General features: G+C 55.7%; 4 protein-coding genes across 4 annotated transcripts; 2 read left to right on the top strand and 2 right to left on the bottom strand.

The window, feature by feature from the left end:
• Positions 1-1,418: 1,418 nt before the first annotated feature.
• W97_05441 (uncharacterized protein) lies at positions 1,419-4,136 on the bottom strand (the record flags this gene model as incomplete). Its single annotated transcript, XM_007783471.1, has 5 exons — positions 1,419-3,177; positions 3,230-3,662; positions 3,718-3,758; positions 3,820-3,940; positions 4,100-4,136. The coding sequence occupies 5 exons, from the start codon at positions 4,134-4,136 to the stop codon at positions 1,419-1,421; spliced, it is 2,391 nt and encodes a 796-aa protein (XP_007781661.1).
• Positions 4,137-8,550: 4,414 nt separating this feature from the next.
• Positions 8,551-10,525, bottom strand: W97_05440 (ATP-dependent RNA helicase sub2; the record flags this gene model as incomplete). Its single annotated transcript, XM_007783470.1, has 5 exons — positions 8,551-8,599; positions 8,660-8,917; positions 8,972-9,332; positions 9,386-9,796; positions 10,276-10,525. 5 exons carry the CDS (start codon positions 10,523-10,525, stop codon positions 8,551-8,553), a joined length of 1,329 nt encoding a protein of 442 aa, XP_007781660.1.
• Positions 10,526-10,927: 402 nt separating this feature from the next.
• W97_05439 (uncharacterized protein) lies at positions 10,928-11,527 on the top strand (the record flags this gene model as incomplete). The annotated part of the gene is made up of 2 exons (XM_007783469.1): positions 10,928-11,146; positions 11,195-11,527. The coding sequence occupies 2 exons, from the start codon at positions 10,928-10,930 to the stop codon at positions 11,525-11,527; spliced, it is 552 nt and encodes a 183-aa protein (XP_007781659.1).
• A 963-nt stretch (positions 11,528-12,490) lies between these two features.
• W97_05438 (uncharacterized protein) lies at positions 12,491-14,134 on the top strand (the record flags this gene model as incomplete). The annotated part of the gene is made up of 1 exon (XM_007783468.1): positions 12,491-14,134. The coding sequence occupies one exon, from the start codon at positions 12,491-12,493 to the stop codon at positions 14,132-14,134; it is 1,644 nt and encodes a 547-aa protein (XP_007781658.1).
• Between the last annotated feature and the right edge of the window lie 544 nt (positions 14,135-14,678).

The following is a 14,678-nucleotide window of genomic DNA, read 5'->3' as shown; positions in this document are numbered from 1 at the left end:
GACCGTCTTCGTGGGATAGGGGTTCGAGGGTGACGTAAGACGTGGTTGCTCGTGGAGGACCACTTGGGACAAGAGGTGCAATTGTGGGCAGAGGAATTGAACAACGACACCAATTGCTATGAGGACAATCGGTAAAGCCTGGAGGATCGAGGCTGACCACGATGAAGAATATGAGGAAGACTTCTGCTGTGAGGAGAGAGTCCTCCTGGGTGCGTGGTGTGACAGTTTCGCTGGCAGTGCTCATGAGACAGCCGCAGTTGGCTGGGGGTGGGGCAATGGCGGGGTAGCCAGAGGCGTGCAGCGAGGAAATGATCAGGTCCACCCCAGAGCTTGGCGTTGACTACTGGGCGTCAATTGCTTTTTGGAGGGCGAAGAGAGGACTGACGAGGGTTCATGCGTCCGTTAGGCTCTCAGTGAATGATAGAGGGCAAGGGAAGACGGCTGGCTCATCTACAGTAACCAGACTTACCCCCAAAGGCAGTTTGCGGTACAATCGGGTACGTTGCACGGTGCCGCACAACACGCTGACGTCGGCGTTCTGTGGTAGAGCGCCGTACCGGTAACCCGGTCGTAGGTAGTCACAGCGCCTTCATCACACGCTATTGTAGCTAGTCATTGGCCCAGGCGCAACATGGGAGCACAGGACAGCAATATGGAGTTTTGTAAACGGTAGACTGTAGATGCTTCTGTTCAGATATGTGTATATACGTTGACTACCGCAAAACGATCCCTAGTCCTCTTCCTGAAGCAACATAGCCCAAAGCGTCGGACATCCAGCGCTCCCCTTTTTCGTGTCCAGCAAAAGAATATTGGATGGTATACCGTTACCACGGAAATTACTGACACACAGGACAATGCCACCAACGATGATGATAGGTGCCCCAACTACAGCTTCCACATGCCTCCTTAGAGAATCCATGTATGAGGTGAGGAGACGGAGAGAAAAACCCAATGACTGAAACGCCTGGATGCAGAGACGATTAAGAGGCGTCAGTCTTGCAACAGACGTGCCGGTAGTGGCTGAGTATGTACGTTTTAGGGGAAGGAAATGACAACTGATTGTGTCCGTGTACTGGAGAAGAGGCCCTGATTACCCGTCTAATTCCGTCGTAAAGGGATTCTCCCATGAAGCTCATCTGCGCTCGCTGCTCGGATCACCGATGATACAGTCCGATTTCGCTTCGATTATAAACAGATAGAGAAAACAACAACAGGCCAGCGCGTCGAAACAGCCCGGCAGCGAGGAGAAGCGAAGAGATGTGGTCGTCAAGAGATGGGTTGGGAGCCGGTGTCGGGGGATGAAACGGTACGCGCTGACGTCCACGTAGACGCTGCTGAGGATAAATCGAGATGAACGCAAGACCATTCGCCAAAATACTCCGAGTCGAGTGCCATGCTGCAAGCAAGACTACCTTCTATTACCGGACGCCGATAGGGGGACGAGGACCAAGACTGCTCTGGCTGCTGTGGGCCGAAGAATCTAAGTGAGCGCTGGCGCCGCTGTCACCACTCCCCGCGCTAGCGCTCGCACTGCCTGTCAGACTCCGCACTTGAGGGCCGACTTTGGGCGGGTAAAGGTTGCTCACCCCAGCGTGTTGCTCGACCCGGTGTGGCGCCACCGCATTGCCGTGACCAGGCGGGTGTCGTGGGACAGGCTGCCTCATCCCAGGAGGAGACGGCCGGCCGCCGGGATGCCTGCCATTTGGGTATGCATACCCGTTCGGTGGTGACGGTCTTCCGCCAGGCCTTGGTCCCGGGCTCAGCGGGTTGCCCGGCGACCGGCTGGTGCGGCGGGATGTGGGAGGGTGGGTCATCGAAGGATATGCGCCATGCCCGCCGTCTTGCTGCAGCTCATTCAGGCGATCTGCGGTCAGTGAGTTCGCTCTCGACTCCTGTCCTATCGCTTGACGGTCAACGGTTCCGTAGCGATTGGAAGAGTAGCCCATCAAGGGGTCATTCATGAGCGAATCATGCAGCCCAGGGATATCAGCCACCAGTCTGGCACTGTTCCTGTTCTGCTTCCCCGCTCGGCTGAAAGGGTTCCTCGAACCTCCGTGAGACATAGCCTCAGGATTGCTGCGTAGCTGGCCAGCACTTGGCGCTTTTCGTGTACGACGGGACGTAACGCTCATCATGTCAAAGTCTTCAGGAACGTTCATTTGGGAAGTTGGACCGTGCCCTGACATAGGATCGAAAAAGTCGTCCCCATCATCATCGTCGTCATCGAAGCCACCGGCATTGGAACGGGGCTGGGGCGGAGGCGGTGGCCCCCTTCGCTGTTGTTGTCTCTGCCGCGCATGGTACTCCTGCTCTCTCAGTGCGAGCTCTTTTTGCCGCAGCATCAACTCCCTCTCTCGTAATGCAAGATCGCTCGAGGATGGCGTCGTGTTGCCTTCCGCGTATATCGCGCTCGACCCTTCCGGAACGCCGCCGTCTGGTACGTTGTCGTACAGCATTAGATGACTGAACTCTTCAAGATCGTTGCCCTCCATGGAAGGCCGCCTATTCATCGGTGGTCCTTGTGGAGGGTAGCCATTGCCATTCGCTTGTCGAGGCGGGAAGCCGTTCATGTGAGGAGGGCCCCGTCTCATCATCATCGGAGGCGGTCCAGTCATTGAAGGCGCTCTGCTACCGTTGGGTCGCATTCCGTTCTTCATCGGCCCGTTCATCGGGGCCCCGTACATAGGGCCATTCATATGCCCATTCGGTAATCCGTTCATCGGTCCATTCATGGGCATCGGAGCGCCTCTAGAAGCTTGAGCGGACGACAACCGAGGAGGCGGTGGTCCGGCAACTGGTGAGGCTGGAGCTGCGATGGGTCGCTCCCGATTGACGATGTTCAGGTGGTGGACTATCGCATAAAGCGTCTCGATCCGAGGTACTGCAACGTCGTTTTCTTGAGCAAATTTCACAGGCGACCCCAGATATGCCTCGATCTCCATCGGTCGCTTGGCAGCGAAGTCCTGGTACATGATGCTGTTTGTGACCTGCGGTAGCAGCATCGCCTCGATAGTAGATTCCTTGAAGTTTTCCGGGAAAACGCAACCTTGTGCTCTGGCAAGGTATAGTAGCTCGTCGATAACTCCAGAGACCATGGAACGGACACCAACTTTCTCGATGAGCTCCACATGGTTGGGTGTCTCGAACAATACGCTGGTGGGATGGAATGCGATCGGCCTGGGAAAATTAGTCAAATCTTCCTCGAGACGTCAAAGAACAAAGGACGTACCCAATCATCCGCTCATACTGCTGCTGCCGGATGTTGGTCGACACCCTGCAATCCACTTGACCGGAACTGAGCGTCATCGCCAGGGCTTCTGCCATGTCTGATTGTATCGACACTGGTATCGATGCGTTCTTGTTTGCCGACCCTACCCAGATGTCGGTTGCGCCCTTGTGCTCAAACTCGCTCGCGCCGAGCTGGACGATCTCCGCTCCTGAGACTAGTGATAGGACGACATTCGTTGGAAACCGCTGTTCCAAATATGTCTCGACGCCGAGTGCGTGTGTAGTGTTGATGAGTATGCAGGTGTGCTGAGGAGATACGACGGACTCGATGATGGCAGCGAGATCGTACATATCGGGTAGAGCTTTTACGCAAAGGAGGACGTAGTCGAACGGTTGTTTCGAGCTGTGGGCGGCGTCTTCGGGTGATTTGACAACTGCGAGGTGTCAGACAATGCTTCGCGGAAGCAAGCGGTGAGAGAAGAAACATACCTGAGTGAGGCTTAAACCGCTCGTTACCAAAGAGCATGGACCTGTAGATGGAACCACGTCAACAATCGTGTCTGTGGTGCCTTCGATATACCTCCAACGTACTTGAATGATATGCCATACTGAGCCACGTTTTCGTAGCCAGATTTCCAAACAAGCGTGACGTCGCAAGCCTGAGTGGCTTGGAGTCGCCAGGACAGGAACGCAGAGACGGCATTGCCGCCCACTATAGCACGAACAGTCAGCCAGCAAATTCGAGCAGCACACAGGAGTGGTAAAAAGCAATTGCAGTCGTGGGAAGGGGTTAATGCGCTCAACTCGCGGCGGGTAGGCAAGCGACGACAGCTCAGCGATTTTGTGGACTGAACGGAATCCAACAACGAACCTGACAGTATCCGCAGTCGTGGTGCTGCTGGAGCCATGGCGGTGGTTACGTCTTCGCCGAGACGGTGGGAGTGAGGGTGGAGGTGGAGGTGGAGGTACCGGGAGGTGCCAAATGTTGACGGAGGGCCGCGTATCCAAGTCGTGCCGCGATTGAGTAGGTAAGATCGGGAGGCAGCGGGGATTAGAAGATTAGTTGGGATGGCGCAAAGCGAGCGTGATGGAGACCGGCGGCAATGCAGGTCGTCGTCGACATGCAACGAGCCGTGATGAAAGAAAGGCGTCGAGTTTTGCTGTTGCTCGAGATCGGACGCAGAAAGACCTTGTTCTCGACGGTCGCGGGCGACGCCAAAAGTGCTAGGCGGGAAACTGCCACAGACGCGCAAGGAGGAGCCGAGCCGGGGAAAGCGCCTCAGCAGATAACGCAGGCGCACCGAGGGATAGTGGGCCTCTTGAGTCTGCAATCACTACCCAGCCACCGAGCGACAACGAGGAGCAGAAAACGAATGGAGTTCGTGTGTCGCAGGCAGTACGGGGAGGTAATGGGGAAGGCTGGCGCAGAACAGAGGGTTGGATGAGGGGCGACAGAAGAGATGGTTCCGCAGTGCGTATCAAAAGCTTGTACGGAGGAGGATGCACTTGCTGGGGAGCTCTAGCGAGGGCAGCGGGACGGCAATTGATGGCCAGATAGCAGCTGCGCTTCGCGGACATGAAACAATGAAGCCTGTCCTTAAACGCCGCCGCCGCCTCCGCCGCTCGTCAAAATAGCACCCGTTCCTGGATCTCGCCTCCGCTGAAGCCGAGCCTCCGTGCAGTTCCTTCCTCGTTCCAGTTCCAGTTCCAGTTCCAGTTCCAGTTCCAGTTCCAGTTCCAGTTCCAGTTCCAGTTCCAGTTCCAGCGTTCTAGCTAAGTGTTTCACGTCGTAGAGCAGGAGCCTGAGCACACGGGCGCTGGAGACACGCATCACCGCCCTCGAGGCTGCGGCTGCGGGTGCTGAGCTCTCCCGGCTCTTGCGGCTGGCCCCTGCGTTGCGCTGCTGGCATTCACGCATTCAAGCAACTCGATCAAAGAAAAACCTTCGCTCAGCAAGGCGCAAGCGAGATGTCATGCAATTGCGAGCTTGTCGAGAAGCGGGCCGCCATTGCGCACCAGAGGCCTCGATGTCGTGCGCCGACTAAGTTAGCTGGTCTGCTACCTGGGTAGGGTGGTAGGTACTCCGTAGGCGCCTCCTCGCTCACACAGAGTCGACTTTCCACCCTCGGCAGGGGCCGACGTTGCGCTGCCGTGCTGCTCTCTCGCAGCCAGATGGGGCCTCTGACGTTGTCCGCGAGATTGGCAACGGCAGTCGGCCAATCTGAAGCTGGCCAAGGCATGCAAGCGTGGGAGAAGGTCCCACCGCTGGGCAGGATGAGGGCCACTTCATCATCATCGTCCCGGCGTTGTGCCTTCTCGCAACGGGTGTAGCGCTTCCGCAGCGGCACGTTGGAAAACCTCATTTTAATCTCGCAAGAGAACGGCCACGGCCACGGCCACGAGCACTCTGCCTGCCCACGCACGACCCCGTCGCAAATCCCTGCGCTGCTGGGGTGCTGCCCCTTGCTGTTCGTCGCTTTGTGCCCACCAACTTCAAAGTGGTGCTCCACCACGCCTCACACATTGCGGGCCACCTCACGTGATGTGCGTCTCCGATCCAGCAGCGAGACATCGGGGACTTTGTTTCGACGGCTAGTTACCTAGTTACTCAGTGCTACGACCCACCGCAGTACAGCGCCGCCACAGCTGCAGAGGCCGGAACAAGCGGCGGTGCTGAGAGCCAGAGCCTGAGCCTGAGCCTCGACATCCTCTTGCAGAAATCCATCAACAAACAGAACCTTGGGTCAAAAATAGCGACAACGCCCCCTCTAGTTAAGCCTTTACGGTTCGCTTCGCAGCGATCGCGGCCTGTCAAAGCTCTTGGCGCTGATCTTGAACCCTGGCCGAACTCTTCCATCGGGACGAGATTGGCAGAAAGGCACAGGACACCACCCATGCCCGCAGAAAATGCACGTCGGCAGTGGCACCGGAGACAGTGGCACCGCAGGAGAACGAGGCATTGCGATTCGTCGCCGCCGAGATATCGGCCGTAAACAGAAAACTGTCCTCGATGGCGAACAATCAATCTAACTACAGGCGGTGAGCTCTACCTGCGCACGCGTCTTTGCAACGCTCAAGGTGCATTTCTGATATTAAGGAGCGATAAAGCCGTTGACTGAACGAGTCAGCATCCCAGTTGCGCATCGCATCTCGAGTATCCTCATTCGTTCAGATATCTGTCACTGTAGTTCGTTGCTGTAAGTTACCTACTCTACTTTATCTTTAACAATCCGACCTGCAGCCAAACGTGCTCTAGAGACATCGATCAACACACGCTGTGCCTGAATTAACAGGGCTGGACCTCATCCAACCCATCCGCCTCCCATCGTGCATCCGCTGCACAGCGAAACCCCCGAGGCACCTGCGTTCCTGAGCTATTCGTGGTCCACCGCAGTGCTTGACTCGAGCTAGAAGCGGACGATCTCAGGTCCGAGGCCATGATTGACGTCGAACCAGAGTTAAAGCGGAAGGGTTCCCACAGTCTGGAGAGATGAGCGGGAAAACGGTCGATCAAACCACGGTTCTGGGGTTCTCCCGCCAGGGCCAGTCGCCGCCACTCTAAAAGGAGAATTCTCAAAAAGAGCAATCCCAGCGCCAAGCGGAAATTAATCCCCATCCAATCTCGACAGCCCACATCGACGCCCACCAACGCTTATCAGCACGCTGACTGGTGAACACGCCATTCAGGATGATCCTTAACCCAGCAACGCAGAAACATCACCGAGGCGTGGTAACGGCTTCATTGGCCCCAAAGCCACCCACTGTGCCCACCGTACCAGCATCATCCATTACCAGCATCCTGACTCTCCTCGCTCCACACGCCGCCGCTGCCATTCCTCAACGTCCGTGTCCCTGACTAAACCCCCTTAGGCGGCAGCGCAAATTACCCTCCCAGCCAACGAGGCCATCTCATCTCGCTCCATTCCAGAATTATTCACGTTTTTTCTTGCAGCAATGGCGGCCCTAGCTGCTAATCTCGCTGATCACCCTGCGGACATGCTACCGCAACGGGTATCGCGATATCCACAGGATGCGCCCTGATCCTTTTGATCCTCATCGTAGCGATATCGCGGAACCACTCATTCTTATTCCATACTGCAGGACCAAATCTTGGTTCTGACACGGGTTCTGCCTGGTTGCCCATTGCTGCAACACACGACTCGCCCACTCCTCCTCTAGTCACTTTACACGTGTTGCAAGCTTGACCGCTGGGGCATCCATGCGCCAGCCAACCAACACCCCTCGGATTTGTAGTAAGCAACGCCGGGTATGTCGCTCCCGAACCGCTGTGGCGGAGATCAGGAACTCGGAAGAGGGAGCTTACAAGCGAGATTGGGCGGGCAGATCTTGCTGCTGGCCCTGCGCTTTTTCCGCTGTTTCGAGACGGGCGTCCGTGATCCCCGAGCGAGCCTGATATCAAGTATCTTAAGATAAAGCCGGTGAGACGGAGAGTTGTTTTACACCGGTCGATGTGGTGACTGTCAGCCGTCATCCTGGGGGTGGGAAGCGACATGCATCCTAAGATTGTGGAGAGCGTATCGGTATAACAGGGTGTGTACGAACATCGTGAATTGGGACGCCGCAACAATAGGGGAGAGGTTTCCTCGTGGTGATGCTCTTCATTCTTATTGATATGCACTGCCAGCCCGTCCATGAATAGACAAGGTTCAAGACTTTATGGAATGTTTTCCAAGAGGAACCCTTCCACAGCGGCATAAATATTTATTGAAAAGGTCGGTGAATCGAGCATTCTTCGTGTCTTTGAAGGGTTAGTTCACTATCACTCGTATGAGCACTCGTCATAGGGATCAAACATGACCGACATCCTGTGGAAAGTGCATAGCTTGCCTGTCACACCTAAAGGGAGACAGGATACATACAACATGTGTAAAGGGTAACGGAGAGGCTCTATCCGCAGTGCTCCTCAACTTCTTCAGCACGTAATCGCCAACTCCGTCCGCAACAGCCAGAGCTCAGGAGCCTTTGAAGGAATATTTTTCGAACAGCACTTCTTGCATGACGACTTAAGATGTCAAGGCACAGACCCAAGGTCCGAGTAGACGGAATCACAGACACAGTATGTATGGCACGAACCCTCAGAGGAAGAAACCCAAAACTCCGACTTGATTGTTTCAGGCCCCGTTACTAGACTACAGCAAAGTGTGAGATCGAGTGTGTTACAACAATTTTCCCGCGCCAGCTAAAAATCTTTTCGGCATCGAAGCTCTGCCTCCGCCTAAGTACGTGAGGAGCTAGTTCTCATCCCAGAGCAAAGCAAGGCGAGATCAACCGCCTCATCCCAAAGCAAAGTCTCCAGAAACTCTAGTTCGCCATGTAGGTGCTAGCGTCAATACCACCTTCCGGGAACTCACTGCACAACGAGATTAGCCGAACGCACAAACCACATACTCAGGGACTGGGCGGAACTTACGGAACATTCGCCTCGAACCGCTTTTCAATCGCCTTGAGGACCTCCTGGTCCTGCTCGCTGCTAACGAACGAGATGCTGAGACCCTTGGTGCCGAAGCGGCCGGCACGACCGACGCGATGTAGGTACGAGTCCGCGTCAGCTGGCAAGTCGTAGTTGATAGCCAGGTTAATGCGTTCGATATCGATACCGCGGCCAAAGACGTCGGTGGCGACGCAGATGCGCTTGTTGAACTCCTTGAACTCCTTGTAGCGCTTGATACTAGTTTGGTTTAGCGTGACATTCTTTCGTGTGGGTTCGTGCGAGTCGACCTACCGCTCCTCTTGGCTGACGCCAGAGTGCACCGCAATGCTGGGGAAGTTGCACTCGCGGAGCAGCTTGTCCAGTTCGGTGGCTCGGATAGTGCTCTTCACGAAGATGATGACTTGATTGAACTCGAGGGTGTCGAGCAAGTCGTTGAGCTTGCGGTTCTTCTCGCCCTCGCTGAGCTTGATGTAGTACTGCTGCAGGCCGTGCAAGGTGAGCTTGGTCTCATCGTCGACGTAGATCTCGAGAGGATTCCGCATGAACTTCTTGCAGATGGGTCTGGTCTCTTGCGAGAGAGTCGCGCTGAACATCATCACCTGCTTCTGAGTTGGCGTGGCGCGAAAGATCTCTTGGACGTCACGGCGCATATCTGGGTGGTTGAGTCAGATACCGGTCTTGTTTCAAAGGACTTGTGCGACGTACCGATCTGGTCGAGCATCTTGTCGCATTCATCGAGCACGAACTTCTGGATGCTGCCAAGGCGAAGCTTCTTGTCGCGAACGAGGGCGTTCAATCGGCCAGGAGTGGCCACGATAATATGCGGGTGGGTCTCCTTGTTTGCCAGAAGCTCGATATCCTTCTGCATCGGTGTGCCGCCGTAGAACACCGCAGTCTTAACTTGCGGCATATACTTGCTGAACCGCGCGTACTCGTTCTTGATCTGGTAGGCCAACTCACGAGTGTGGCACATGACAAGGACCGATGTCTCACCCTCAATCGGCTCAATCTGTTGCAGAGTGGCAAGGACGAAGACTGCGGTCTTACCGAGACCGGATTTCGCCTGGCAAAGGACGTCTGTTCCAAGAATGGCCTGAGGAATGCATACTTGCTGGACTGTAACGAACAACCGAGATGATGTTAGAGAAGTTCGTCCAAGGAAGTATAATGATAGAAGCAGGTAGGCGTCGCGTCCGTCCATCTCGCATGCAGGCGTATATCTTCATCCCAGAAGTGTCTCTTTCACGAGGCAGCAATCCATCGACGACGACAGCATCCGCCAGTGGCAAGTTCTTGCCGGGGAGCTTCTACGTCTTCGGAGAGAGGCCCCAGGAGCCCTTCTTGCCCACGCCTCTCGTAATCCAAATCAAATGATACTGAGTCAAGTGACTTGAACATGATGAGGTAAAGATACAGTTTCGTTCGACGAGCAACATCCGGGGCAGGTCCGCTCTGCAGCCGCGTAACAGAGGCGCCGCTGGCCCAGACCGTGTCTTACTATCCGGAACGCTTCTTGCATGTTTCGACTGCCGCTTGCGGAGATGGACGGACGCTTCTTTGGAGGAGGAGCTTTGAGGGGAAAGGTTAAGACTGACCCTCCGACGGATGTTCGAAACCGCAGTCGGTGATAGCACGTAGAAGCTCCGGCTTCAGTAGGAAATCCCGGAAACCAGTCGAGTGTATGCCGACATAGCTGCCCTTCTTGTCCGCGCCGGGCCCGGAAACCGTCAGGTCGCCTTTCTGCTGCTCTCCGTTGGCTACTGCGCCTGGCGCGCCAGTAGCGACGGGTTCTGTCGTCTGAAGCTCCTCGTCGGAGTAGTCGATGAGATCCTCTTCGTGAGACATGTTGGTATGTTGACCGTGAGATGTGTTAAGCTGGTGGTGTGCGAGGTTCTGGAAGTCGCGCAAGGCTGCTGTCGGAGACGCTTGTGGTGCTGGCTAGCGGCAGTCGGCTGATGTTCGGGGTTTACGGAGAGTTTCTGTATGTGAAAAGTCGCGCGGATTTAAAAGGAGCTCGTTGAAGCCGAGTCTGTGGCGGATGGAAGTTGTGGATGTGGTTCCGTTGCAAGACGGTCGAAGGGCGAGGTGAGAAAAGGCTCGGAGACCAGAACAGCTGATCACGTGACTTAGCGCGACAGCTTCACGACCGTTCTTGATGCCCAGATATTTGCCTCAGCGCGCCCCACGACTTCGTTCACAGAGTTACCCATCTGTCTACCACCGGCACAAATCTGAAGGGGAAACTCTATGGGGAAGGAGAAGCCGGCCAAGGGCCCGAAAGGCATTCCAAACAGGGCCCTTCATGCAAGAATCTCGTACCTTCACCAAGCTGTCAGTTACCTATCGGCGAGCGTCCAGCCTTGGGCTGATGGGAGGTCAGCGACCTCGGCTCCAGCTGAGCAACCGAGTACTGGGGCGAAGAGAATTGAAGAGCGTCACGGAAAGAATGCAGAAACCGCCGCTGGTGTGGCCGGTCACTCCACCACCCCCAAATTGGAGACAGATCTTTCAAAGTCGAAAGCATTGACCGATACGAAGGAGACTCCGAGTCTCGAGCCGCCTCTGTACCTTGCTTCTCATATCCGAAGCGTATCTCGCAAGAGCCAAGTCCGGCTATCGCAAGATATCAAACGTTCACTCTGTAAGCGTTGCGACACGCTGCTAATCCCTGGGAAGACCTCAGACAGTAAGCTTGCGAACCTCAGCTACGAAGGACGGAAACCGTGGGCAGATGTACTCGTGATCCAGTGCAAGACCTGTGGTGCGGAGAAGCGCTTCCCGGTGGGCGCGAAGCGGCAGCAAAGGAAAGCTGCACGCCAGGCACAGAAGGCAGCTGCTTCGGACTGAAGAAACGAACAACAATGTCGAAAGCTCAGCATCAGTCGAGGACTTCTGCCCGGGGGGATGTATTATCTCCCAACAAGCAGCACCCATCCCCCGGTTCAAGACTCTGTAAAATCCACAGCGACTATCTAGCAGCAACCGACTGCACCCGACCGCTGGCGGTGCAACCTGCTTTGGCTGTTCTGCCACTGTGCGCAAGGACGACCATGGATCTGCCAGCCTCGAAAGGGACCCCGTCCATGGTGGCAGCTCTTGACAAGCTCAACGATGAAGCGATTTGCTTGACTAGGTAGGACGGAGCGTGAATGCCCAGGTGCTTCTATTGTGTCTGTTCTCGAATGGAGGGGGGCATGTATGACTGTATGCATGCTTCGGCGGGCTCCTCCTGAATATATGGCATCCGTACACGCAATGGCGAGTCATTTAGAGCCTCGGCTGCAAACTCAAGGCATGCGGCCAGCCCCATCACGGTGACATTGCCTTCCTTCTTGAAATGTCTAATCTTGAGATTTACTCATATATCTTCTGGGACATTAGAAAATATGGAATCGGCGAGAGCTGTACTAAGTTGATCAGAGTCGACCCATTTCAAGTGGCTGACAATTGTATCGCGCTACGCTCGACTCAATTTCACGTTGTAAACTGATACTGGACAGTGGACTGCCAGATCTACTATCATAATGGGAAGACTGCAGGTCCCTTCAGGGAACATCTACTAAGCTCTCAATGTTGGAGACGCCAGCGGCAACAAGCCAGGCGCGTACTCTTGCAGCATGTGTGCAGCTACTGTAAAATTCTTCCTGGAAGCGGTCGTTCTAAGACCTGTGTGCAGATTAGCGGGTTTAAGTTCTTAAACAATGTGGTGCGGGATTGGCGACCGTGACCTCAACTGCCAGTATCGCCTCAATTTTTCTCAATGCCCTTACACTTCATCATCTCGCATGCGCACGCTGCACACAACTCAAAATGTACTACCTGCCGCCGCTACGCCGACTCCTTGTCCCCTCTTTCGTCTGCTTGATCCTACTCATAATCTGCAAGTCATCTCTGAGACCAGCTATCATCCATCTACCGCTGCAAATCCTTTATAGCTCTCAACCTTCGCCTCCAGGCGCCAGAGTGCGGCATCCTCCCCTCGGGCAGCAGTTGCTCAACAGTACGAGCGATTTCGAATCGTTCGATCGGACACCGCTACGGCATAGCAAATACTTCAAGTCTCTACTGCAATGCCACCACGCTCCAAACAAGTTTACCAGCCACATCCGACTGCCGCACCTCATCTACAGGATCTCGATGGTCCCAGCCGGCTCGCCTGAGGATGCCCGAATCTTCTGGAACCCGACCATCATGTCACTGCCCTACTGGTCCTCGAACCAATACCTCCTCATCAGCCGCATCGTCACCGACGGGGCTTATCAAGAGAACGTCATCTGCGAAGCCAACATCTGCCACCCCAATACCACCGACGTTGGGCCTGGGGGCCGGCTATGCTCAGAAGACGACCTCACACACCTGAGTGGTGCAATGGGCATGCGCTGTATGACCCCACCTATGCGTCTAAACGTCCCTCCAACACCGGCGAAGCAATGCCTCGGCAGCATGGCCCCCTACGCCAGCATTCCCGGCTTCCACGACCCTCGCATCTTCTGGGACGGCCGCGGCGCCCCCCTCATGATCCTCAACACGCAGTCCCGATACGCGTGTTTCGGGCTCTGGCTCATCGACCTCCGCAGTCTATACCCGCCGCTGGAAGGGCTCCTCGCCTCGTCCCCCTCCTTTCCGTCCCTTGGCCCGCTGGTTTCGTACTCCAGCCTCGCGGAACTGACGCGCAATCCGCCGGAGACGAGGGGCGCGATGGAGAAGAACTGGGTGGTTTTTGGGCAGGGAGAGGAGGGGTACATCAGCTACGAACTCACCCCCCAGCGCCGCACGTTCGCGAAGATGCTCGGCGCGGGATACACGAGTCCCAATCTGACGTCTCCCGCTGAACTGCCGTGTCTTTTCGACGACCCCGGCCTCATCACCACGGGCATAGACGGCAAGAAGCACACACCGACGTGGCACCAGTCGACGAACTCGCTCACGCTCGTGCTGTGTCGCCGCCGCGACAGCGACTATGTCTCAGGCGTAGAGAACACGGTTTTCGTAGCTGTGGTGCACAGGAAGCATCTCAATGCGTATGGCCTGCCGCTACGGTATGAGCGGTACGTTGTTGCGTGGAGCGCGCAGCCGCCGTTCGACATGTTGGGCGTATCTAAGCATCCTATCCTCTTCACCAACGAGACGGCGGCGGGGTGGACGGCGCGGGAGAACTGGGATGACAGCCATGGGGAGGCACCTTTTGGGAATTATACACTAGGCATAAATGGCAACAGCACGTCGAGGAGGAGGGAGAGCGGAATGGGGGAGATGTGGGCGAGCTTCACGTACACGGTCAGTATAGCCTGGGCGTGGGACGTGAGAAACCGCGTCGAAGTCAAAGACAAGAACGTGGGATACTTGGACGATAAGGTCGTCGTCGGGATCGGGATTGCGGATGGTGGACAGGGGTTCGTGGAGGTGCCGGTGAAAGAGCTGGTGGGTTGCTTGAGGGCTTGCCCGGTGGGGTAGCCTCGCTATGGTTGATGAGGGTTTTCTGGCCGAACTAGCGAGCGGAGGCTCTGTGTCATTTCTGCTGTTTGGGGCGATGGCTGTGTAAGCGGTCCTGTAGTCAAGTGAGATGAACAGCACGGGGCGGCGTGCTTCGGGACAGTACTTTTTACTAGGCTTATACATGTTCTACTGTCGAACGCTAGCGGTCTATCAGAAGCCTTGACGTCAGCTTGACTATGCTCATCTGGTGGAACGAAGAGTCGTTGAGCGGCATCGTTCTGGGGTAGATGAAGAGTCTCTTACATACCTATAGGTATCAATGTCGACATGCACGAAATACTGTGCCTAGCGGCGGGTAGATCCGTCGGCTTGACGGGCTGTGGCGCGCGTCTGCAAAAGACGAGAAGACCACCTGCACGCCCGTTTGACCCCAGACTTTCAACCGCTCTTGCTCCCCAGCTAACGTTAGGACCTAAAAGAGGCGCCCTGTGTCGTCTTTGCCTTCCACGGTCGCTTTCCTTCCAGACAACATTCCAGACAACAGCGAGTTGCACCTTCCGTC

This window comes from Coniosporium apollinis (genome assembly GCF_000281105.1).
Source record: "Coniosporium apollinis CBS 100218 chromosome Unknown supercont1.27, whole genome shotgun sequence".
Classification (NCBI taxonomy): Eukaryota; Fungi; Ascomycota; class Dothideomycetes; genus Coniosporium; species Coniosporium apollinis.
This window is presented reverse-complemented; position numbering and strand designations above follow the sequence as displayed.